This window comes from Bolinopsis microptera, chromosome 7 (assembly GCF_026151205.1).
Source record: "Bolinopsis microptera isolate Bmic1 chromosome 7, MBARI_Bmic_1.0, whole genome shotgun sequence".
NCBI lineage: Eukaryota > Metazoa > Ctenophora > Tentaculata > Lobata > Bolinopsidae > Bolinopsis > Bolinopsis microptera.
Window position 1 is genome coordinate 14,593,353 of NC_087078.1, and position 26,138 is coordinate 14,619,490.

Here is a 26,138-nt window from a genome sequence, read left to right on the forward strand (position 1 = left end):
ATAACCGAAGTTGACAGATAACTCCACAATTTCGTTTTGCGCTAGTTCTGGTTTCAAGATATATAAATATAAGTTCCACCACCAGCAGTACTAACATATCCCCACCTCTCTCTCCAGGTGTCAAAGTTGGACGTGGCACTTAAAGTTGCCCAGGAGGGTCTCCAGAAAGTACGGACCACGGCAGAAGACAAAGTTGAGCGCTCCCTCATCAAAGCGTTCTTCACCCAATACATCACCGCACCTGGTACTTATATATATACTTCAAACTTTTACAACCTGGTTTAACGTTTGATATTAATAACAGATAGCTCTCCCTTTCTTACGTCGACCTGGTAGATTACCATCGGATCGGGTACGGTGGTTGGTTACTTTACTATTAATCCACTGGATCACCCCAAATTAGATCTGTCCTCGGTGGTTGCTCTGTTATGCAAATCACTATAATCACTAATTTGTTAGTCTTACTAATTGCGAAACAGTTAATGCCAATTTGGCCTGCTCGGTCGAACCCCTTTGAACGACCGACTAGACAATAACCATGGCTTTGTTTTCCCTGCCTTTGTGTCTAGAAGAAACGTTCGGCCTTTGAATTCGGCATCTCTACTGCTTGTTCTCGGACCTCCGCTGCCCACGCTTTAGATCAACACAAATGGCGTCTGGCTGCACAATACACCTGGCCGTCCAGTGGATAAATTAACTAAACAATTACCAAAGAACTGAGCAATACCCTCTTTAAACTGCAACTAGAGCTGGACCATCACGAGAATAAAAAATAGCCCTGTACATTATATTGACCACCTGTCTGGGTTAATATTACGCGATCTTTGTTTGTGTGTTTGTTTGTCTGTCAGGTTTGTCGGGTCTGGTGGGTTGATGTTCGCCGCTTCCCTGTCAGTACAGGATTCACTCAAGGACAGGTTGTGTCGGCCTCTATTACCGTCTGAAACACAGCGTGCCAGTCGCCTTTGTCTGCGGAAATCGACAATCCTCCTCTGTCCGTGTGTGTGTGTGTGTGTGTGTGTTTGTCCGTTCACCAGCTCTAACCCGTCCTAATCTCTCTCAGATAACAGGAAGCCAGAAGTACTAAAGTTGATGACCTCTATTCTAAATTACTCTGAGGAGGAGTTGGAAGTGTTACAGAGAAGTAAGGATAAGAAGTGGCTGTCCAGTTTGTTAGCTCCTGCCTCTCTGGGTGGTGCTGGTGACAAGGATGCTCTCCCTGGACAGGTAAGAGTCTACAGTGACTTGAACATGTTTTAACATGTTAAAGAGTTATGGTATAACTAGCTTGGTGAACTGAATTTTTGGTGAACTTAATTTTTAAGTTTTAAAAGCTCTATTAGCCGATTAAATTAACCGAACTTCCCTCCTCCAGAGTTTCTCCGAACTTTTCGTCTCATTCCTGGAAACTGAAGCGAACAGAGGAGCCATAATGAGCAGCCGAGGAGGGTCAGTTACCACCCCAACCCCACAGCGGTCCACCAGCGCTCTGTCCCATCACAGATCTCCCTCTAGTTCCTCCACCACTCCCTTCCACCATCAGAGATCCCCCAGCAGTGCATCCAACACCTCAGCTCAGTCAGCGCCTGGTAAGTTTGCATTTCTTGGAAAGTTTTAAAATAGTTTTTTAGGATACCGTCATGGCTTTTTTGAGAAAAATGATAGCGATTAATGGTACTGAATATTCACTTAGATACTCGTTACGACGAGTGGCAAAAATTATTGACAATCTCAATGTTCATTCGCAAGAAATGCGGCATACTTTTGATAAATCATGTGGAACGTTGCCATAACCTTCTCGCCTATTTTGAACATTTGCGGCATTCTTTGTAAATCGTGGAAGTTTAACAAATTTTGATGATTTGCCGACATGCTAGATCGCTTCCACTTAGAAGAAAAATAGTGATTTACAGCTTAATGAGATTCTTAACTTTCAGTGACAACCTCAAAAGACAGCTCTGGTACAGTAGTGGACACCACCACCGCCGCGACGTCCCTTTTAGCTGGTAAGTCAAACATTGCCCTCGGCGCATCTTCAATTCGTACGTCTCGCTACCAACAAATTTATAAAAAGTTGTCTGGCTAATTAAAATTGTTTGCTGGACCGAGCAGTATCGGTGGCTCGGTTGATGGGTGTGTGGGGAGGTGCCAGCGCTCGGCCGCACCAGGCATCAATATAGGGGTACTCTAATTCCCTCCGACCAACCGAATTATTAATATATCAAATAATATATTTATCATCGAAACGTCGGCTTCCCTTTGCCGAGAGACAATCACAAAGCTTTGTTGAGTTCGAAGATAACTTTTGACAAAATATTGCGATATTTACGGGATGGGATTGTGTTTGTGAATTGCCGACACACACAAAATTTCAGACTTCACCCAATCAGCTGCCCTCTCCGTTATCACGTGGTTACCCGTGTACGACGAATTAATCTTTTATGAAGTGTAGCTGCCGCTCAGAGCCGCGGTGTTGTTTACTGTAAATATTTTCAGGAGCTTTGCCTGTTGGGAATACCACACCTTTAGTGGTTCCGGCCTCTCTGGCTGACCTTCTTGGTAACAAGCCCCGTTGAGGGAGCGAGAGATAGTGAGACAGTCACGAGACAGTCTCGAGACAGCCCTTAATCCTTATCAGCTGACCACACTCCGCATTGGAATGCTTCCTGGAGAAGAAGGAGAAAAGGTGTCGTCACCATCTTGTGGACTGATACCAGGGCAGAAAATGTGTGCCGAAATGTGTGACCAGGACTGTTTTTTTGGAAAGTTATTTATTACGATTCAATTTTGATGTTATGAATTTCAGTTTAATTATTTCGAGTTGAATTCTTTTGGGCTTCGTAATTTAATGTAAATTGGTTAGTGTAGAAGACTCTTATCTTTTATCGTTTATCGTTTTGCCGAAGGAAAAACAGCGTATATGCAACACAGTTGCTTTAACGTTAATATTCTCATAAGGGAAGTTTAACTATAGAAGCCGTAGACAATCACTCCATTTTTGTTTATGTTGTTTTTGCTTTCTATTAAATGCTGATATATTCTGAAATTTCCTTGATTTAAACTTGACGTCATGTTTCGGTTTAACCTTGATTATAAATTGTCGACTTTATTTATTGTTTTGCGTCAACTTGAAGTTATCGTTATTTCTATTTTGCCGTGTCGGCCATTAATAATTTTTCGGGAATTTGAATGTTAGGTAATCTGTGGGGTCCGCTTCTATATAGCGTCATTGAATAAATTCAATTCGGCATCATTACCTCAAAGGGACATCTTGCAACTGATCTTAACTTGCTGCTCTTCACCCTTGATTCATATCTCGACAAAGTGTTTGAAATAGAGTTAAGCAAGTGATGCCGTTCTTTGAATGTTTTTGAAACGTGCTCAATCGGTCTGAGATTAAAGAGCTTCGGCTCCCCTTAATCGAAGTGCAGCCTCGCTGTTTGACTTGCACCACTCTAGACCTATTAATTGACTCTCTAAAATCGGATTTCCATGCGATTGTGTTCTGTGAGGAGATTGGCAGTTTGGAATCTCTCATTTCTCAAGTTAGTGCGACACAAAGTAAATGAGTCCAGGCTTCTTAACTCCAGCAGATACGTGAGGCAATTCGTTATAAATTCTGAGAAGATGGCGGCACGTATTGATGATAACAATTTGTTTAAAGTGGCCAAGCAAAGTCGTATACGACTCTCATAATCGTTGCGGGTCATGACAGCACGCACTGGAATTCATTGGGTGGAACGGAGGTGAGTCCCAGTACCGAACAGCCTCCTGTCAATAGACATGTAATTGTGATTTATCTGGAGCGTGTTAAGTCACTTTGCATTCAAATGTCCAGACGGAGGCCCTTCCTTAAGATCTTGAAAGAGCTCATAGTGTTTTATCGGGCGGGGCCAGTCTCTCTCTTTCTCCGCCGAATCTTTGATGGGCGGATGTTGTGTAGCGACAAAGTGTAGAACTAGATAGATAAAGTCATCAGGTAACCGGAGTTAAAACACAACTCCGGCAGCTTTTAAACCTATTACAGTTGAACTGCGCATTTGTGGGCGTCCAATCCAAATTCATGTTGCCCTACATAGGTAAGAACGCTCCTCTGAAAATAAAAGTATGGGTCAATTTTTGGTGTTCACTTGCCAATTGAAATATCCCTTATCTTCACGGTTTTGGTTTTGGGTCGAGGTCAGGTTGGAATATCCTGCAGTGAGAGATTGTGGCCTACTTATTATACTTATAGCTATGCCTATACTCGATCGTGTGGCACACTGTACTTCTACTTTTAGAACATAAGCTTCAATATGCTATTTACTGGGTGCCATATCATATTCCCTGAAGTCCCCCGGCATGTGCTTTTTAGACAGAATTCTGCGAATCAAAATTCTCGACTTGACATCATGACATGTCATAAACTGAAAACTCTTAATTCAAAAGGATAACCGCAACGAACGTTTAACCAAGATTGGTCTAATATTGCTCAAGATTGAACCACTCTACCGAAATTCAGAGAGTATTTTGCAATTTTAATAGACGACTCGGAAATATGGTAAAAGCTGGCCGATGAACGTTGTCATTGGGCAGTGGTGAGTCAGTTTAATGGGTCATTTTAGTGGGTGTCTATGAAATAATCACAAATCACCGTGGGTCGCGTTTATTAGTCAATATAATTATAATTTATAACTATAAGAAAGCCTTTCTGTTATAATTATAAATGGTTTCGTATTTTAGCCGTACGTGAATTCATGTTCGCTTGTCACTTCAGACATGTCAACTTCAAGAACGCCATGAATATTGAAAATTCGTTAATATGGTCTTTGATTTGCGGAAAATGGAGAGTGTCAAGAAATTTAGGCCAATTTCATAGCAAAGTACCATCTTTCCGACAATTTGCCAATTTATTTTCCCTGTGGCTAAATTGTCTTGTTAGTATATGATACAGATACTAATCGTCCATCTGTCAACACTCGGTCATGATTATTAACATTGCTAATATGTTATTCAAATTGAGATCTCTACTGAACATAAACACAAGTGTGGCACCGTAATCAGTGCCCAAACGCATGAATATTTTTAAATAAATGTCCCGATTTAAAATTGCGCAATTAATGATTTCCATCAAAATAGGAATTTAAGTAACACCGCCATTGGTGTTGGATTCCGGCGAACTAAAAGTATAACTATAACTATGTTAATGTAATCATTCCCGATTTTGATTTATATTTTATTGATAAATGATCTCATGTTTCTGTTCCTTTTAATCTCTGCTATATAATTTTATCGGGTATGAAGACAAGCATCAAAATTCCAAGTATATGATGTCGATTACAGACAGTGAGCAATCTCTGCTAAGGAATATGTTTGCAGTGATCCGTGATTGGATTATATCTTGTAACTACTGGATTAAATTAAATGAAATATATCATTATATATAATATATATGATCATTGATTCAAAGTTAAGTCCTCAAATTTAAATGGTAGCATCTTCATAAAATTGATGGGCGAATAAGTAGTTAAGTAAGCCATGTCTGCTTGAAACTTTATTGCCGCTCCAAATTCTTGGAATTCACTTTATGCTTTACCATATTTTGACTAAAAAACACCGTTATCACTGGAACAGTATTAAATATTATACAACTCAGTCGCATCATTGATCATGATTGATCTTGACACACGCTGCACGAGAGGTGTACAACGTGTAGCAAGATTGATCCATTTACAATAACTGTGAGTGTGATGAACATGAGGTCACAAATTCACCACATATGAGTGCATCAATGTTACAAATACAAGACCATTGTTTATTTTTGTTAAACAGTCTTTTAAGGGGGGGGGGGGGGGGGGGGGTTTCGAGATAGCATTTGACCAACAAACTAAGACCGGTGACCAAACTTTTGAGGGGGTCCCGGACTCCAACCGCCAAACGGTGTCCGCGGTGGAGCCACGCCCATATTTGGTCCAAATCAGGCCCAATTTAGCCAAATACCCTGAATATGCCCAAAAACCCAGATTTTAGGTGCTCTACTTGTAGCTAGTGGTCCCCTGAACTCTTATATGAATTTTCATTAAGATTGGACAAAAAATGACTGAGTTATGAGCCAAAAACCATATGACCATATTTGGGCATACGCACCAAATTTGATTGATTTTGGTCCATAAATTGGTCAAATATCAATATTTTTTAATAAAACAAACTTTATATGGACGGTAAGCCTATACTACACATTCTCTATGACTATCAGCTCAATATCTACCTAACTGTGAATTCGATGTTCAAATAATCGCAAAAAATGAACAAAATCGCCCGTATCTCAGTTTGGGATATTTGCAAAACTGATTTCGTTCTAAACAATAGAACTCGATAGGGTTTTAATATTTTTATATGAAATTTTCAGAATCAACGTAGAATCGCATTTCGACCTTAAGTTTTAATATGGAATTTTGAGTTAGGCCTTCAAAAACATTTGGCGGCAAACTATCTATGACTATTTATCGCAAACTGAGATACAGGCGATTTTGTTCATTTTTTGGGATTATTTGAACATAGAATCCACAGTTAGGTAGATACTGAGCTGATAATCATAGAGAATGTGTCGTATAGGCTTACCTTCCATATAAAGTTGGTTACATTAAAAAATATTGATATTTGACCAATTTATGGACCAAAATCGATCAAATTTGGTGCGTATGCCCAAATATGGTCATATGTTTTTTGGCTCATAACTCAGTCATTTTTTTCCAATCTTAATGAAAATTCATATACGAGTTCAGGGGACCACTAGCTACAATCCAGTCTGATAGTGATTTGATTCAGTCCGAATAAAATAAACTAGATTCGATGCTATGCATGAAATTGGATTCTGTCAGATTCATGAATACAGTTCAATTGAATTGAATTCGGCCCGATTCGACTCCGTTAAATTTGATTCTATTCTAATCGATTCTAATTTGCGATCGATTCTAATCTTGAATCAGATAATACAATCTAATTCAATATCAATCGGTGTAATTCGAGTCCAATCGATCTGGATCGATTTCAATTTTCAATCAGCCAATTCTATTCCAACCTTTTAGCTGATTTAATTATATTAGGTATATGATAAATGCAAATGTATGATCAGTGATCATTGATTCAAATTTTAGTTTTACATGGCAGCATCTCTAAAATTGATGGGCGAATAAACAATTTAACTTTAGTAAGCCACGTTTGCTTGAAGCTTGATTGCTGCTCTAAATTCTTGGAATTCACTTTACCATTTTATCAAAACTTACCACTGCAATTCTCAATTCGTGTCGCATCATGATTGACCCATTTATATTGGGTTGTGGAGCTCAATTTTGCTTCCTAAAGGTCTAAATTGTTTGTAGGTTTACAACCTACCAGGACGCACGCCGAGTTGGAACAGATATTTTACGAGTATCACCCGTTAATAAATTGTTTAATAGGCTAGTTTTAAAGTTTAAAATCGAAAAGTTGCACACGTGAGGACACGCCCAAATTGATAGAAAATTCAAAATGGCTGCAGGCTGAAAATTGCTATTTTCACGATTTTTATCAACTTTGGATTCACGTTGTGATCCAAGTTCTTTTTGAAATCTTTTGAGACTTTGCATGCTTATTAAACAATATATAAAACACCAACATGCAAAAATGTATGGTGATTTAATATTGTATGTGCACGCAACGTCCGCTCAAAGTTAGCACGTGCGAAAGATGAGAATTTTGTAGGTTTACAACCTACCAGGACGCGCGCCGAGTTGGACTCGGTAATATATGGAACCGCTCCTACTAAATCGCTCGCCCAAATTTTAAGAAAATTCTTGTGAAAAGGCCCTTTAGGCATGAAAGTGATCTAGATCGGTGTATTTTTGGACGCTGATTCCGAATCACCCCCATGACGTAGGGTTAAAATGCTTCCCTGGAGAGTTATGGGCAAAAAACCGTTTTGGTCACGTGACAGGCTAGTAAAACGTGAATTCGATTATTTAGGGCTCGGGTTAGGGTTAGGGTTGTGGTTAAGATTATGGATAGCTTCGGGGTTATGGTTAGGGTTAGGGTTGGGATTAGGGTTTATGTAAAACCGTTTTGTACGGCTGCAAAACCAAAAAAACCAAAGTCACGTGAAATCTTTGGGCGAGCGATTTAGTAAGAGCCATATGGAACAGTACAGATCGGTCGCGCTAAATCACTCTACAGTCGATTTTCTTATTTCATCACTTTTAGTTTCGCATTGGATAAAGCACATGTTATATCCGCGCGTTACGTGTGATCATATTTAATCCTGATTTCCCAATTACGTTTCTACTACTTGCAGCTTTATACTTTGAATTTCAAACTTCGAGTTTTCGTCAACAGTCAATAATTATCCATGATTCATCTGCATCAGTGCCACTTGTGTTATACCTTATATGTAGTTATGAGTTATAATCCTATAAGTTTAATGAATAGCTGTTAAAAATGTTAATCCTCATTTGCTCGCAGGTGTACTGACATATGCTATAGGTACAAATAGAATTGTAATCGATCCTAGAAATAGTGCGCAGAGCTGGTTTTGTGGTTAAGTTTTGTAGTTGGAAAGTGTTTTTAATGTAGAGTGGGATCAGCTCTGAGGATTTATAATTCGCATCATTTAGTCGTTTCAGAACCTAGAAATAGTGCTCAAAGCTGGTTTTGTGTTTAAGTTTTGAAGTTGGAAAGTGTTTTTAATTTAGAGTGGGATCAGCTCTGGGGATTTGTAATTCGCATCATTTAGTCGTTTCAGAACCTAGAAATAGTGCTCAGAGTCGGTTTTGTGGTTAAGTTTTTTAGTTGATTGTAAACCGAGACGGTGCCCGGGTGGTTCTAATGACCAATTTAAATCTTAACAAATATATTATAAAAATTGTAATAATCCCTCACAAGGGCACTGCACTCTTGATAGGAAAATGCCTCACTGTGTAGAACAGCAACTTTACGATGGAATTTAAACCTCATCTGACAGATATTTTACGAGTATCACCCGTTAACATTTAGATGGCATTATATATGAATTTAATGCCAACTTGAATGAGTAAAAAGTGCCAGATTCAGTCAGTTATCGACAAATATGCCTATCTAAACACAAGGAAATGTTTTCAAAGGTAAAGTTTCGAAATCGTTGAAATTACCTCCTTAATAATGAAGTTATGAGTTTACATTTCGACTTTGTAAATTATCCTGACATGATAATCTAAAAGGAATGATATTTGACCAAATAGTGGACCGCAATAGTGTCTCTCTCTCTCCCAAACAAAAGGAAATGATATTAATTCGAATAACCGTCCGCAAATGCAAATTGATATCGAGAATGACATCGGTCGCTCGCTTTTAGTTTTCCCTTACTGGGCCGCGCTCAGCCTGTCATTCCGCCAATGTTAATGAACATAATAGCCTGGGGTCCCCAGGTTGCAGGTAAAGTTTTCCCATTCATTTACAATTGTAATAGATTAAGTTTTTATTTTGTTTACACTCGGTCACTTGTCAAAGCATGTAAGGTCATTCGGCGATATTTTCTTTGAAATAAAATGATGTATTTGTGTAACAATTTGAAAGTTTATTGATAAAAAAAAACTACCCGAAGGCAGCTGTACTCGGCAATAAAGATCCGATAAACAACAGCTAATTGGATCGACACTAATTGGACACTTACTACCTTACCTGAGGACCCCAGGCTAGTATGTTCATAAGCATAAAGATTCGGCGGAATGACATGCTGAGCGCCGCCCAGTAATAACTACCAACCTTATCCCAAAATAACAGTTATCGAATACCCAAAAGAAACCCAAAGAGATTTTACAGCATGTCATGGATATAATTAATAAAAACTTTATTACAATTCGTATAACATTTGATTCACGATGTCAATCCTTCGCAGCTCGGTGAGGCACATTGCATTTCGCCGATCTACCGAAGTGTGGTTGCGAGAAGAATGGTTTGATGCGCGGCGCGACCCAGTACACAGTAGTGCATCGACCCAGTAGTGCATCGCGCTACAAGTAAAACATAATCAATAATAAGCCGTGAATGAATGGGAAAAGCGAGCGACCGATTTCATTCTGACATTCTCGGTATCAATTTGCATTTGCGGACGGTTTTTTTAAATTAATATCATTTCCTTTTGTTTGGGAGAGAGGGACACCGTTGTGGTCCACTTTACCCTTAACGGGTGATACTCGTAAAATATCTGTTCCAGGACCGTCGACGAGTCCAACTCGGCGCGCGTCCTGGTAGGTTGTAAACCTACAACTTTACCCATGATTATGGGTTTTGGTCAAATTATTTTATCACATATATGTTGTATGTGATATGTCATTAATTATAGCGACAAGAGAAACACCATTGTTTGTTGTTTGGAGAGGACGTGATATGAGGACTCCTCTATATGCTACAGTAAAGCTACAATAAATTAATTCCTTCTGTAACGTCCTCAATAAATTTAATAGATTTGTAGTGTTGTAATTAGTTTAAATATGACAACATTATTATAAACCATGCAATGAGTGACATAAATTAAAGCTCCTGCGCGGCATGCATACAATAGCTAATTATATATTAGCTTAATTAGTGATTAGATATATAGCGTCGTTTATATAATATAAGCCGCGCACGAGAACTAAGTTTGAAAGTTGCACTTTATTCTATTGTTTGTTGCTTGGAATTCGCGCGTAACGAACTTTAAATCAGATTGATAACAGTGCCGCCCGAAAGAGAATCTGTTTGCCTGGTCGCATGTAACCAACCTGCTTACTACCTGTAACAACCTGCTGTGTAACCAACCGGCTTACTACAATGTATCGATTTCAACCTCCCTCTCACGAACTTAATTAATAATTATGGTGAAATTATGTCCTAAAATTTGTTGAATGTTTAGTAGCTAGCGATAATCAATGACAAGTACGTATGCGGTATGTGATACCTGAACATGATCATTTATGGGACGTTTCAGTTTATTTACATTAATCTCTTATCCGATAGTGCAGATTTTATAGTGTATGCCAGGAACGATTAAAACTCTGCATTTTATATCCAATACATTAATTGTAAGATTGATAAAAGAAGAAGATATAACATAAAAACTTGTAAAAATACGTCAAAATTTAAATAAATCCATGGATAATAAAATTAGTGAATATGATCGCCAAAATGTGGAATTATAAAATAGATATGATATGCTAAAAACGCATAAATTATGTACCCTGGAAAGGAATTGTGCGGATCTCTAACAAATCGAAGAATGTGTGATAACATTGGTGCAGTATTATGGTCATGCATAAACCCCATGAAACCCTATAACTAATCATTTACATCAAAATCGACTAAAAAGGACATAAAGTCTCAAATCTAAAAAATGGCGAATTTTACAGCGACTTTCACGCATCCTTGAAATTCAATTAAACTCTGGAAATCTGTAATATTTACATTGTGTGACCATGCAATAAGAAGTAAATTATTAAGTACATTAAGAAAATATATCACTAAGTAAGCTTAGTATCCTACATACAATACAAGTTTACATCTTGATCTTACACTCAAAGTAATTATAGTTACTCAATAGTTAGAAAGTTTATCATATTCGTGTAGAAGGTATCTTGATGTAAATTGCTAAATGTAGGTCCTCCTGAAAAGTTATGTAAATTACTCACAAAAAGATAACTTCAAATGTAGAGCAATTGTTTCATTATTTTAGTTTAATGAAATGCCAAAAGTTGAAGCAGGGGAGCGAAAATTTTGGGTAATGCCTTGGTGGCAATTTTACAATCTCCCGTTACTGAGATTCCTTATTGTTACCAATACACCAATACGTAAACCAATATCGGAAAATGCTACCAATGTAAGCTACATGTTGGTGACAGTAAGAATAACCCCCGCCATGGCGCCATAATCATCTTATAAAATATATGGTAATACAGTATAAAATATAAAAGCTATTGTTATAACCCGACAGGCGACAGATAGCAATAAATCCCATTAATTAATGGCTACACAACTATGTATGAGAACTTATTCAGGTGGATCTAAAATCCTCACTTCAAAGACTTCCCTCACACGTGCTGCGTGCACACCCTTATTATTAAGGATATTACTAAATTGCTAATTATATCTCTCGCTCTTGACAGGATGGTGCCCTCAATAAGTAAATAAATTCTCATGCTCTATTTACACGAGTAACAGTGACGTGCTTATATTCATAATTCAAACGTGCAAATTACAAATAGTGCAAATAGCGCATCCATTTCATCTGGACGCGACAGTGTGTTACAAGTGAGTGTCACACAATATGTAACACTTAAACCATGTTACAACTCCTGCCTACCTGTCGATAAAGGGGTGCCGGATCGAATAAGTCGACGTTTTCCAGCAGCTGTTCGGAGGGAAAGATAAGAAACTTTGTCTTGTCGTTTGTTGAAATCTCTTTACATTTTATTTTGTAGTGTGCTTCTTCCAACATGTAGTAGTTAACCTAACAAATTTACCTTAATTAACCTAACAAATTCATTTTCATCAGTATCAATTTATCATGTTATTAAGTTGTAACTTAATCATTCTTTAGTTAATGAAACAATATAATCTCTCAAGCGATTGATTGATTAGATATTTAATATATTCATTGATTAGTCAAGTATAAGTAATGATAATACCGATTTGGACTATCCATACACACAAAATAAATCAGTAAATATTTTACTTACAACTTTAGGTTTAATTCTATTGGTCTGATGCTCCTTTTCTGTACAAGTAAGTTCTCTCCAGAGAAGTCTAAAATTTTAGTGGATTATATGAGAGTTAGTGATAAGAATTATCGAGCTTATGAAACTGTTAATAAATGTTCTTGGCTGTATAATTTATATTTGTTCTGGAACATGCCATCTTGAAAAAAATATGTTTCGTTCTTTGCGTTTAATATCGTGCAGCTACATAATATAATAGTAAATATGCATTATAAGTTACTAGCAGGAACCCGTCTAACCCTAAAATGGTGTCAAGACTCAAGAGACTAAAACAATTATTACCTATTTAATTCGCATTTTTGACACCACTTGGGGTACCAAATTTTGGGCTCTAAAACTCCTATTTCTTGGCCAATTTTTTTATTTTTTCATGCTGATTTGGAGGCCATTAAAGCATTTGACCCAGTCAAAAAAGTTTCAGTTGTATATCTTTTACGGTTTTTGCAGAAATTCGCGTTAAAGTTGATGCCGTGGTGTCAGTAAAATGGCACAGATAAATACATATATATCGTCTCGCTTTATATATAGTAAGATAACACGACAATCTTAATATGTTTGAGTTATATATTAGAACATAAATAAGAACCTGTGATTAGTATCTTTGTGAAACACTGACAAGAAGAACGCAGTTTTAGTATCATTCTGAGCATTCCTGAACTGTAACATCATATCACGTGATATTCTCTTCTTCCCAGCCAGCAAGTTAGCTGCGAAAATACAGATCTTGAGAAACTCACTACAGTGGTCCTTACGGAGCTTGTAGAAGTTCTGGGATTCTTCGTAGAATCGTATCGCGTCCATTACTTGCCTGGAAATAACTGTAATTAGTAAACAAAACTTAAAACTACTTTTAAAAACTTGTGACTATAATGAATTGTTCCACATGATGACATGATGTAACACGTAAATAACCACGCTTCCTCGCCTTTAACAATGTTTAATTAATATTCCATGTGGCACAGCACTATTATAGTTAACCGGCCTCAATGATTTCTACACTGACTGTTATAGAGTGTAGAAAAGACTGATCACACACAATATTATTGCTAAATTATCAATATTGTAACATTGAGACTACATAGTACATACAACAATAACAGAGGGTTATTGGCCCCTCGTTCCGAGCTTGCTAGGTTCGCCATGTCGCTGTTGTCTGTAAGGCTATATAATACATCTACCAAGATCGGGACTAGTGTGTTACAATTACACGGTGTTTATAACGTGTAAAATGTAGCAGGTGTGTAATGTGTTTTATGACATCTGATGGGACATTGATAGTACACATTACAATTACATGTTATAAAGACTGGCCTTTTTTCTGGCTTCATGGATTGTTCAAAGGAGGTCCCATTATGGTATATCGAATGACGGCAGTCAAATCGTTGCTTTAGCATCACTGAATTTTATGCTAGATTAAAAATAATTTATTATTAATATTTATTTCTAAGTATAAATATCGATCGTTTCTTAATAAGTGAGGCAGTTTGCCACACTTATCGCGATGTTTAGTACTGAGAACAGGAAATGAAATTATTGTAACTCAATACGTACTCAATAGTATTGAAAACTTCACGAATATGTAATGAGTCTGTAATTGAGTGTAATTAGGGTATGTAATTAAATATACCCATTAGAAGAAGTTATCATTATTATGGGGTTAAATTAGACTTATAGCTCTGTAAAAACGTCAGATAAGGGGAGCTCCTATATCGGTTATATCAGTTATATCGTATCATTACTAATACTTTCTTACTGTTTATTGCAATGTTTGTTCCTCTGTACAACAAATTAAACATTGTTGATAAATTAAGCTGGAGACTTTAGATTTGAATATCCTAATTGACAGTGGATAGACATTGTAACTACATAATATTCATATAGAACTGTAACTTGTCATGTTATGAAGAGGAACTTCAAATATTACGAAAACTGTCATGAAAGAAGAGATTGAGATTTAAAACTGTTTAATCAGTGTTAGTGAGCAAAATTGCTGAAATACCAAGCAATCATCGTGCAATTACCAAGCAATGACCGTGCAATTATCCTTCGGCGTATAAAATCCTCAGCAATGATCATGTTACAAACTATGTGATTGTTTTGGGTATATATTATATATATATAATACAATATATGAATATTTTGATAATGTAGTATAATAATGTAGCATAATGAAGCTAATACCCAAGAGATTTTATCACTTTGGTAGGGGTGAGGTTGAAGGGAGGTATATATTGGAGACATATATAGAGTAATCACTTACCACAATACAATAAAATGTATCGAAATGTAAAAAAAGCACTTTAAGAACTCACGATCTGACAAGACGAGAATGTTTCTGTAGTTTGAGATGTCCCATAGTAACGAGGATGTACTCCTGCTCTTTAAGGTGGAGATGTTGACTGTGGAACTTCCTGTACAACTCGAAATAGTAGTTAAACGCTATCGTAATATCTGCGGAGTAATGAGGCTTACATACAATTGAATTTGAAAATCTCGAACATCAAATGTCTTTGACGCTAGATATAGATTAATATCAAACTTTCATTTTGCTCCGAGTGAAGTACTATAGGGTGGGCCAAAAGTCAGTACCCATTTGTTGGCCTTTATAGCTCGGTCACTGAGTGCCCAATTGAAATAATTTTGTCTGGTATGACTCAGTACCATACCACCCACCACTGGTTCGAGGAATTTGTCAACTCGAAAATATTCGTGTTCATTTATTTCAAATGAAGGTTCATTTTCGCATTTAGTTAATAGTTTGGATACTCGGATCGAGCTAAATTTTATTGAATTGTTTTTAGCCATTCAGATTACTATACGTTTGTCCTGAAAAAAATTAGAGTTGTAGCTTCTCAGATGACCGAGATACGAAGCATAACGAGTTTATTCATTACGTGTGATCAGGTGATTGGTTTACCTAATCACTTGATAAGGTGACCCTGTTATTCCGACCTCACTTTTATCATATATTACTCTTCAGATCCTCACTGTTTTCCACCAATCCAACATTATTAGTTTCTTTGACAGACACCTTGACGTTAGACGACAAAATAGAGACAAGAGTAGAATTCTTACACATCTATTCACAGGATGCAGTCATCTCAGATATTTCCAAAACAAGACTGGCAACGAACCCAACAGCATGCAAAAAGTGTGATGAAGACAATGAAACTACAGCACACTATCTCACAAGCTGTCCAGCATTCTCCTTACACAGGAAATACTACGTTGGTAACTATACCATCAGAGAGGATACCTTCCATCACACCTTCTCTACCAGTAACACTGTGGGGATCGCTAGAGCTACCAAGTATCTAGATTTCTAAGAACCTCCTTAGTCTCTTTTATATTAGCCTTAGTAATCGTAATTGTCCCTCTACCACAATCACCCTCCCCTCCCCAGATTGTTCCCAGACTTGCAACAGGTCCTGCTAGCCAGCCAGTTCTAAGGGCTCATCAGTCCACAGGACAGTCGGCACTTCTAGCTTGACCCAATGCGTGTCTCTCTCTCTCCCTCCCCTCTTCTTTCTTGATTGTGGAAGGGACAACCACGTTACTTACACAGTTTCCTTTTATTTCTCAATCACATGATTCAGTGACCTCCCCAGCCCTCTATATCTTTAACATGATACCTCCCAGGACCATAGTATACCATACTAGACATTTCTTTAACTCCTCGTTACAGCAAGACTAATACAACACGGAGAAGAAAAGAAATAAAGACAAGATTACGACAGCCATGGACTCTTACAAAAGACTAACAGAAGGAACATCCCGGTTTGATCTTTCTGAACTATGCATCTTATATCGGTATAGTATTGGTATCTATGTATTACCTATTGTTATTTTTTATCTTTGCTAGTTAATCAGGTTTTTGGGTACCGGGCCATCCTGGTTACCCTGCTATGGGCCGTTCCCCTGGCTTATGCAGGTCTAGTTTACCCATATATATAAGGTGACCCTGTTAACATCCCCGTTAAACTTAAACATTATGGGAGTCGTTAAGGCTGCCCAATCAAGGTGTCGTGACCCCCCCTGTATTATTACTAAGAGATGAGATTTTAAATAAGGAGTACGATAAAATGAAGAACCATAAACTTACCTCCTCTAACGTAGAAATTATCCCCCATCTCCAGATGGTATTTAATGTCATTTGACAGGAAGTTCTTGGAGGTAACGTCGACCGGCGAGAGAGGAGTAAAACTAGCACTACCCGTCGGGGATTCTAGCTGGTTGGGTACAGGGTCGTTAGATTATTTGCAGTTTAGATTTTAATAAAAATCAGCCAAAAGATGCAAATTTTATAATTTAAACAGCAGTATGTATAATAAATATCAGTCAAACCTCGAGAAAAAAGGAAACAAAAAAAATAAAAAAACCTCGAGACTGGTGGGGTTCTTCAAAATATCGTTAACAAACTTCAGTCTCTTTCTCAGCAACCAGTTTATAGTCTTATTGTCACACTTTAACTTGAGACACTCCCGAAAACAGTGTCGCGCTTTCTCGAAACTCTTTTCTTTTACGTAAATCTAGGAATTGAAAATTCCATAAGATATTTGGGAAACGGTATGTTTCTTCCTTACTCTATTGCTAAGTATATCGTAACTCAAGTTAGTGAGGAAAAAACAGGTTCATCTTATTTAAAAGCAACCATTTCAGAGCCTCTTCACAAACTCACCTCTGCAAGGGGTATAAGTATCCTCTCTCTCTCTCTCTCTCTCTCTCTCTCTCTCTCTCTCTCTCTCTCTCTCTCTCTCTCTCTCTCTCTCTCTCTCTCTCTCTCTCTCTCTCTCTCTCTCTCTCTCTCTCTCTCTCTCTCTCTCTCTCTCTCTCTCTCTCTCTCTCTCTCTCTCTCTCTCTCTCTCTCTCTCTCTCTCTCTCTCTCTCTCTCTCTCTCTCTCTCTCTCTCTCTCTCTCTCTCTCTCTCTCTCACACAAACTCACCTCTGCAAGGGGTATAAGTATCCTCAAGTAGTATTTAACTCTGAGTTCAGGTGCTGATTTCTTCTTGTCTAACAAAGTTTGGACTTCAATCATGGCCTTTTGAAGGTTTTCCCGGGCATCTGTAGAACTGCAGTCAGGGGAGAGGGACAGTTCAGTTATGAGACACAGCAACTTCGCTTTATCCTCCTGATTATCATAGATATTATCGTTGGGGTAGGAACCGATCGGGGTTTTTGGCCTGATATCAATCTATTTTCCGGTTTGCCGGTGTATAGAAGAGGAAATTTCAGGCTGTCGGATCTTGGCGGAAATTTAAAGTTAATCCCGTTTTAACCCCTGTCATTTAAAATGTGGTACTAAAAGCCAATGATTTCTTTAATAAGGCAATAACATGGTCCCGCACCTGCTACTAAAGGTCCGAAGTCAAGGACCCGGCATGTTAATTTATTACCCAAAATATGTAAAATGTCCAATATAATAGTTATAAAATTTATCTAGTGAAAAGTTTTCAAATTTTCCACTTATCTCATACTGTTGAGTGTTCAACTATGCGTGAATATAATCTTAATAAATGGGAGCTGATTGAGACAATCGATCACTGCAAGTTGGTGTTTAGCTGCCCTCAGACTCTATTGTATTAGTAAGCACAATTAGAGGCTATGCGGAGACAAAAGAGGCTATCATGGCGCCCCGGTGTTCGGTAACTCGTACTCCGTTTTATAGATCTAGATTGTAGAGTACACTACATTAACCACATAACACATTTTATATTATCACAAACGACAATGAACCGAGTACCAGTCCCTGCTGAACCGGAAACGGTCGGATATCATTATCAATCTATTTTCCTGTTTGATACTAAAAATCGCATATAATATTTAAAGTTAAATAACTCACAATGTCAGCATGTTTACAGTGATAATTATCGAAATCATTCAACAGATTCTGTGCCGACAGAATGAGAGTAGCATTGGGAACGTGCAGGGCAATGTCTCTCAACTTCTCTATAACAAATATCCTCTTGTTGTAAAGAGGTTTGCTGATTTGTGGTTTGCGGAGGATGGCTTGTTCTAGAAGGATCTCTGTCGGTTCCAGAACAAAGGAGATTCGAGGTATTGTGTCCGCCCATTCCTCTGCTTGAGTCTGGTGGAGTGAAACTGGTGTTAGTTTCATGAGAATTGCAATCGGTTCCAATCATATTTTGTAAAGTTATAAAATACGACTAAATTGTTTTCTATCAAAAGCTTGAACAATGAACATAATCAAATATTTAACCTTGGAATGATAACTTGAAAATGAAACAAATATCAAGCAGGTAGAGCCAAACTATTGTATAAATTGTGCGTAGCATGTTGAGCCGACTTGAATCTATAGTATATAAAACATTCACTCACTACTCATAAAATAATCCTTACTGAAATTACCTTATTGAATTCGTTTAGTGAATGAACATCTTGGATAATCTTGATAGTATAATCCAGATAATAGTGAAGCCCTCTCAAATAATACACTCTCAATCTTTTGGGGTGTTTCTTCTTGAAAAACGCTCGGAAGTGGTAAAAGAAATTGGAGTCTTTCATCGAGTACCGATGGTCCTTTTTGTTAAGCAAATTAAAGTCAACAAGTTCAGTTATTGCTGTTTCCAGGAGTTGAATGCGAATCTCTTCTGGAGGTCTAGATGATCCGTGGTATAACGAGTAAATAGAAGGAAGACTAACTTTCCCATTGCACGGCAATGAATATACTGATAACAAAATGTCCTGCTGCGTCCTGGACAGTTTACTGAACACCGCGGCAAACAGTTCATTTCTTGTGTCGGTTGGGTGTCTTTTGAGGAATGTTGCCACGTGATCCACCTGTTTGCGATGGAGTATGTAAAGAGTACTCAGTAGAAAACAGTCCAGAGGATTACATTCCTCCGGAAACACGGCTGTAAGGTCCCTTATTTCAGCATCAGAAATATTCAAAAACATTTTTTGAATGTCTTTACCCATTTCTTCCACAGGCAGTCTGCTGACTTCAATGTTATCTAGCCCCTCTATCTTGTTAGAGGCGGTGGTAAGGAGGCTTATCCCGAGATTGTTCTTACAACTTGCTATCCAAGTTGCAACTGATTTCATCTGATGCATCTGATGCTTTGGTTTCTGTTGGAGAACGATTGAATTGCAGTTATCGACACAAAAAACACAAAATTTCTTCATTGCCTTTTCTTTGGATAAAAGCTCGTGTTTCATGGTAGAAAAGTACTTCTGTTGGAGTATCAGTGGTGTGTCAGTAAGATCAATCCTCTTGATGCTGAAGTAACATTCTTCTTGTAAGTACCGTATGATTTGCTCTAGAAAGCAGGAAGTACCCACACCTTGTTCTCCGTACAAGTTGATGTAACTTCTCCCGGATTGTAGTTTGGTTGCGATCTTGTAAAGAATCATTCTTCGTGTGTCTGGTATGTCGAAACTTGGGGCATGATCTGAAAATGGAAAATTTTAGAAGGAATGGAGTTATTTACAAATTGTCGGAGTAACTCGATTCAACATTTATGTAAACTGAGTTAAAGTACACGGTCGAATAAATATAATATAAATTTGAGCAAAAATTTTTCCTACCTACTTCAGGAATCTTATCTTTGGTTTGAAGCAAGATATCAGCTATGAAAGACTGATTTGCTGCCTTCAGAGCACTACATAGCAAGTTAAAACCATCTCTTTGTCTCCTTAGGTAGTCGAGCAAACTTTTTATCGACTGAAATTTTAAGTTTTTTAAGTTGATAATCAGCTCTCCCTTCAAACCGGTCACCCTCGCGGTATTAATAGAATTGGCATAAAATGGTAATAATGATGAGCACTCACGACATGGTCTTGAAACTGGTCAATCTCAGCAGACTCCAGCTGCACATCAAGAGGAGAGAAATAGGCTCCAACAGGAGGGTCCTCGATCTGAGCCTTGAGATAATGAATAGCTTCCTTCACATCTACGTAGCTTGTCAGGGCAGCTCTATTCCGGCAGATGGCAACCCATTCCTTCTGTTCCATTGTGTTTATTTGCCAGGGGTTGATGATGTAATGGTTTAGTCATGTAGGCGAGCGAGGGACGTTTCCCTTGTTTGTAGTTTAGCTGACATTTTCTATATCTGGGAATGTTTGTCTAAGAAAGAATGTTAGAGGAATGCGAGTAGTGTCTTTTGTTGAATACAGACATGTATCTATAGTTGATCAGGCAAAGCTTTCATTATCGGACTAATCTAAAGAGTAGTCCCAGTCGGGTATATTTGAGTTGACCGTTCGCACCGTGACGATAAGAATTTAACATCAAATAAAAATCTGTTTTCTATAGATTTATGTAAAATTATAGCTCTAAAGAGAACAAATAAAGAGTCAAAGTTACTAAAAAGTCTTTGAAAAATGTATAATTTTGAGGTCATGCAAGCTAGATCTTTTTTGCATTATTTAAAATTTAATTGCTCTTAATTGACAAAACTTGGCAACAACGATTTAAGAACATGAACTGATGCACTGACCAGCACTGTCCTGTAAATTAAATGCCGAAATATTTACATATCAAGATTAAGATTAATTGCTAATAACCATAGTTTGGACAACTTAAACTCTAACTGCAATTACCAGAAAATAATATCATGCTAAAATTGCTAACTTTTTATCTACGGTAGATAAAAAATAAAAATTTATATTTACAATTTATATGTATTTAATTTTCGAATCTTAATCAAGAATGTTAACCTACATAAGCATAACAATTACAGTCCTATCAATCTAGCTACACAAATCAAAAATCTGACTTTGAATATTTTTCCACCTGGTCCTGAGCTGAATTTCCTCATCTCGTCATTTGTGCATACTACTATACTACTCATTTTCATCTTGTAGTCCTATAAATTCTAGAGTTTCTCTATCTTTTCTATTGAGATAGGAGTCTCTGATAGGAAACAATCTGTTTGGGCTATTATCATCTAACAGTGCCCTTGCCTGATCGTCCAGTGTCTCTGTCTTTCTCAGCATTAGAGATAGAAGTCCCGAGATTACAGATGTGAAGACAATAGTCAATACAAGTGGCATCCAGAAGGGAATGAAGGAGGTGTACAGGGCAGATATAACAGCACCAACTGCCTGACTGAGGTATAAGATACCGTATTTCACTCCGAAATCTTGCTCGCCAAAGTATCGGATGGTAGCGGCTGGCATGATGCCATAGTTACCTGTGCAACAGAAGTATGAAGCCCAAACAGCAATGGTGCATAGACTTGCACACGTTGTTTGTCCCGTGAGAAACTTGCTAAGATATGACAACAAGATACAAACACCCGTAGCAAGGCAGAGCATGAACAAGGATACCTTGACTCCAAATCTGTCGTGAATGTGTCCCCAGAAAGGACGTCCCAGTGCATTGAATATTCCTGATAGTGCTATCACTACAGAGAGCAGTATTTTGTCGTCGTGCAGAAAGGTTTTCCCATAATCCCTAGCATAGGAGTGTATGTACGCTAAAGGCACTTTATTCAGTGCAAAAATCAGAAACAGTAGATAAAATCCAGGCCTGCGGAACATGTCTTTAACAGTTGCTCCGTTTATGGAGGCACCATCACTTTTTCCCGTGTCTGGGTTTCTGACAAGGAGAAAGCTTAAAGGAAACTGAAGGAATGTTGACAGTATACCAAACATTAAAAACATGTTTGGAACTTTGTTCAGTATGAAAGATTGGTTGAAGATTAACTCGCCATCGATAGGGTTTTTGATGGGGTCCAAATTGTTTGGGTTGGCATAGAGTGACTCCAGAGGGCTAATAAAAATGCTAGATAGTCCATAGCCCAAACTAAGAATTCCAGAGAACAGACCGTGATATTGTTTTTCAATCCACGATAAGCCCACAACTAAACTCATGACATATATCAGTCCTGAAGTGAACCCTACTATGAAATAGCTGGCCATGAGCGACATTACCGATGTACACGAATAATACATGACAAAGATGTTCAAGTTAAACAAAGCAACAGCACAAATTGTAACATTGCTAGTGGAAAACTTCCGCACCATAAGTCCTCCTGTAATCATTGCAATAGCTTGTCCGGTAATTTGAGCTGCATACACCCATGACAGGCGTGATTTATCTGTAGAGTGATCCTTATCTATAGACACAATGTAAGAATACAGATAAGGATCGACGAAGTTGAAACCATAAGTGATCCCTCCAGGAGGAAAGAGGATTACGGAGCAGGATACGATGATGGCCACGAGCAAGGCTTGACTGATGGAGCCTCTTATGACAGTACCACTGAAAAGAGTTAGTGGTTAGGGTATTTTAACAGCAAACCATTTAATTGGAATGCATTTTAAAGAGTTTTTTGAGGTTAATTTATGATTTGTCGATACAAAATGTGTAGCAGTTCTAGATTGAGCATGTGACTAAATAATAAATCTCACATGTTTGCAAAAGGATTACCACAAATGCAGAGACTCGCCATTTTAGTTCCGAAATAAGCAAGTATTTAAACAGGATTAAAGATAATAGCGTGTTGACTGCTACAATCTACATGGCATACAGCTACACAACGTAATGACAAGTCTATTCCAGCAAATGGCACCCCATCCATTCCCTCCCATTGTGTAGTTGAGAGGGGTGATGAGGTGCGGGTTTAATCTTGTTGTTTGAGTGCGAACTTTCCCTTGGTTGAACAGTTCAGCTGACATTTTCTATTATATCTGAGGAATGTTAGAAAGAATGTAATTGTATGTAAGTGACATTCCAGCTTGATATATTTTTTTGAATTCAGAAATTTTTCTATAATTGTGTAGGCAGTGTTAGTAGAATAATCCGAATCAAATGGTAAGTAATAAGTTTTCCACATATCTTGAGCTGACAAGATATGTTAAATTATTTTTATAAAATTATGACGGTAAAAAGAACAAATGAAGCATCAAGGTTTATTAAAAATTTTTGAATAGCTATAGATCTAACAAAAGTACAAAGATTCTCGATTAAATCTGATTATACATAACATAATTTATACCCCATTGGTATAACAAATAACATTCAATTATTGTAATTAAAAGATATGATGACGAATTAACATTCGAGATCATTCAAATCATCTAGGCTACTCAGATTTGCTTGCATTATCAAGATTTAGGTGCTAATTTACAAACATTGAACTATTGAAACCAAGAAATGCAGCTGCATTTATTTAGCGGGCGGCCGCTCAATTCCCGATCCATCATATAATTTATTACAGCCCATTTTTTATTATTCAGTTATATGCAAGGCTGTGGTCTGTTTAGTGAGGCACAGTGCTTGTTAGCGATCTTAAGTTTAGCGCTACGAATTTAAGACAAACTATGAAATCAAAGCCATGGATCGGAAATAAACATTAACAGGTACACTAACTAGCATACACTAGCATACAATAACTAGCAGGTCCGGCACAGTCTGTAAAAAAATGTATATAATGATTAATATTAGTTGCTAAAAACCACAGTTTGATCACCCTGCACTGTGTTAAAACTGCGAAATTTTCAATAAAAATAAATAAATCTTCTAATCACAACATAATTATATTCAATTTTAAAATCGTTTTTACATAGAAACACAAACCATACTATTAACTATGATCTCTGAAGAATAAATGCAACTTTAATATTTAACGTTTAAATTGTCCTCATTTTTTTCACTCTACTCATTTTCATCTCTATGTTCCTTAAGTTCTAGAGTGTCTCTGTTTTCTCTATTAAGCTCAAACTCTCTGCTGGGGACCAAACTGTCCGTGCTAGTATCATCTAACAGTGCCCTTGCCTGATCGTCCAGTGTCTCTGTCTTTCTCAACATCAGAGAAAGAAGTCCCGAGATTACAGATGTGAAGACAATAGTCAAGACAAGTGGCATCCAGAAGGGAATGAAGGAGGTGTACAGGGCAGATATAACAGCACCAAGTGCCTGACTGAGGTATAAGATACCGTATTTCACTCCGAAATCTTGCTCGCCAAAGAATTGGATGGTAGCGGCTGGCATGATGCCATAGTTACCTGTGCAACAGAAGTATGAAGCCCAAATAGCAATGGTGTATAGACTTGCACACGTTGTTCGTCCCGTCAGAAACTTGCTAAGATATGACAACAAAATACAAACACCCGTAGCAAGGCAGAGCATGAACAAGGATACCTTGACTCCAAATCTGTCGTGAATGTGTCCCCAGAAAGGACGTCCCAGTGCATTGAATATTCCTGATAGTGCTATCACTACAGAGAGGATCATATCGTCGTGCAGAAAGGTCTGTCCATAAAACTTTGAGTAGGAGCCTATGTAAGCTAGAGGCACTTTATTCAGTGCAAAAATTAGAAACAGTAGATAAAATCTAGGTTTACGGAACATGTCTTTAACAGATTCGCCGTTTATGGAAGGCATGACATCTTCACCTTTTCTCGTGTCTGGGGTTGGGTTTTTGACAAGGAGAAAGCTTAAAGGAAACTGAAGCAATGTTGACAGTATACCAAACATTACAAACATCTTTGGAACTTTGTTCAGTATGAAAGATTGGTTGAAGATTAACTCGCCATCGATAGGGTTCTTGATGGGGTCCAAATTGTTTGGGTTGACATAGAGTGACTCCAGAGGGCTGATAAAAACGCTAGATAGTCCGTAGCCCAGACTAAGAATTCCAGAGACCAGACCATGATATTGTTTTTCAATCCATGACAAGCCCACAACCAAACTTGTGACATATATCAGTCCTAAAGTGAACCCTGCCAGAAAATAGCTTAACGCCAGTGTCATTACTGATCTACAAGAAAAATACATGGCCAAGATATTGATATTAAACATCACAACAGCACAAATTGCAATGTTGCGAGTGGAAAACTTCCTCAACAAGAGCCCTCCTGTTATCATTGCAATAGCTTGTCCAATCATAAGAGCTGAGTACACCCATGACAGGCGTGATTTATCTGTAGAGTGATCCTTATCTAAAGACACAATGTAAGAGTACAGATAAGGATCGATGACGTTGAAGCCGTAAGTGATCCCTCCAGGAGGGAAGAGTATGATGGAGCATGATAAGATGGTAACCACAAACCTCGACCTACTGATGGAACCTTTTATCATACCATCACTGAAAAAAGTAGGGTTTAGTGGTAATTGGTTTGGTAGATCTAAAGTTTTGCAACGAAGGATTATGATTTCGCGATTATAGACAAAATGTCTGATATCACTAGATTGAGTATATGTCTGGAACTAGAAAACCTTTGAATTGATTTTGGGTACAATAAAGCTCACCAGTTTATAAGCGGAGTGCTCGAACCATACCGTAAGACACAAATGTTACAATAACATTGACTTGCCATTTTAGCTCCGAAATTTAAGAAAATACACGAACAGTAATAAAGATAATAGCTTGTAGACTGCTGTGGCATTTAGATTCAACGACCCAACGTCTGATGAGGCTTAATAAGACATG

The 26,138-nt window shown here is 37.8% G+C and overlaps 3 protein-coding genes across 5 annotated transcripts in view; 1 reads left to right on the plus strand and 2 right to left on the minus strand.

Annotated features, from left to right (window-relative positions):
- Window positions 1-3,127, plus strand: part of LOC134818482 (thyroid receptor-interacting protein 11-like) — a 54,016-nt gene extending 50,889 nt beyond the window's left edge. Inside the window, exons 26-30 of the mRNA XM_063828068.1 lie at window positions 118-244; window positions 1,064-1,227; window positions 1,376-1,589; window positions 1,938-2,006; window positions 2,497-3,127. Coding sequence (XP_063684138.1) covers window positions 118-244; window positions 1,064-1,227; window positions 1,376-1,589; window positions 1,938-2,006; window positions 2,497-2,576 — 654 coding nt within the window. The 3' untranslated portion in view covers window positions 2,577-3,127. The remainder of the gene's footprint in view (window positions 1-117; window positions 245-1,063; window positions 1,228-1,375; window positions 1,590-1,937; window positions 2,007-2,496) is intronic.
- A 7,901-nt stretch (window positions 3,128-11,028) lies between these two features.
- On the minus strand, window positions 11,029-20,884 carry LOC134818937 (uncharacterized). Of its 3 annotated transcripts, none has more exons than XM_063828665.1 (12): window positions 20,530-20,884; window positions 20,287-20,422; window positions 19,108-20,150; window positions 18,581-18,826; window positions 17,684-17,869; window positions 17,120-17,269; window positions 16,843-16,969; window positions 15,053-15,191; window positions 13,327-13,548; window positions 12,702-12,768; window positions 12,326-12,472; window positions 11,029-11,629 (listed from the first exon to the last, which is right to left on the minus strand). In XM_063828665.1, exons 1-12 carry the CDS (start codon window positions 20,710-20,712, stop codon window positions 11,579-11,581), a joined length of 2,697 nt encoding a protein of 898 aa, XP_063684735.1. In that variant the 5' UTR covers window positions 20,713-20,884; the 3' UTR covers window positions 11,029-11,578. The 3 variants fall into 3 exon arrangements, 2 of the variants coding, with proteins under 2 accessions (XP_063684735.1, XP_063684736.1); XM_063828666.1 differs by having other exon boundaries at window positions 11,033-11,629; window positions 20,291-20,422; window positions 20,530-20,826; XR_010160705.1 differs by having other exon boundaries at window positions 11,034-11,629; window positions 15,053-15,151; window positions 20,530-20,812.
- A 596-nt stretch (window positions 20,885-21,480) lies between these two features.
- On the minus strand, window positions 21,481-25,796 carry LOC134818735 (uncharacterized). Its single transcript, XM_063828381.1, has 3 exons — window positions 24,364-25,796; window positions 23,116-23,170; window positions 21,481-22,966 (listed from the first exon to the last, which is right to left on the minus strand). The coding sequence occupies exons 1-3, from the start codon at window positions 25,784-25,786 to the stop codon at window positions 21,544-21,546; spliced, it is 2,901 nt and encodes a 966-aa protein (XP_063684451.1). The 5' UTR covers window positions 25,787-25,796; the 3' UTR covers window positions 21,481-21,543.
- Window positions 25,797-26,138: the final 342 nt, after the last annotated feature.

What these genes read in the sequence shown, in the direction of transcription:
- LOC134818735 (XM_063828381.1), bottom strand. Translation starts at nt 25,786, where the DNA reads ATGATAAAAGGTTCCATCAGTAGGTCGAGGTTTGTGGTTACCATCTTA. An exon ending in ACATAGAGATGAAAATGAGT is followed by an intron (nt 23,171 to 24,363) that starts AGAGTGAAAAAA and finishes AAATACTTGCTT; the next exon opens with ATTTCGGAACTAAAATGGCG. An exon ending in GGTAATCCTTTTGCAAACAT is followed by an intron (nt 22,967 to 23,115) that starts GTGAGATTTATT and finishes AACTCTTTTCAG; the next exon opens with TGGTACTGTCATAAGAGGCT.
- LOC134818937 (XM_063828665.1), bottom strand. Translation starts at nt 20,712, where the DNA reads ATGGAACAGAAGGAATGGGTTGCCATCTGCCGGAATAGAGCTGCCCTG. An exon ending in TACTTATACCCCTTGCAGAG is followed by an intron (nt 17,270 to 17,683) that starts GTGAGTTTGTGT and finishes TTCAATTCCTAG; the next exon opens with ATTTACGTAAAAGAAAAGAG. An exon ending in CATTCTCGTCTTGTCAGATC is followed by an intron (nt 13,549 to 15,052) that starts GTGAGTTCTTAA and finishes AGTTATTTCCAG; the next exon opens with GCAAGTAATGGACGCGATAC.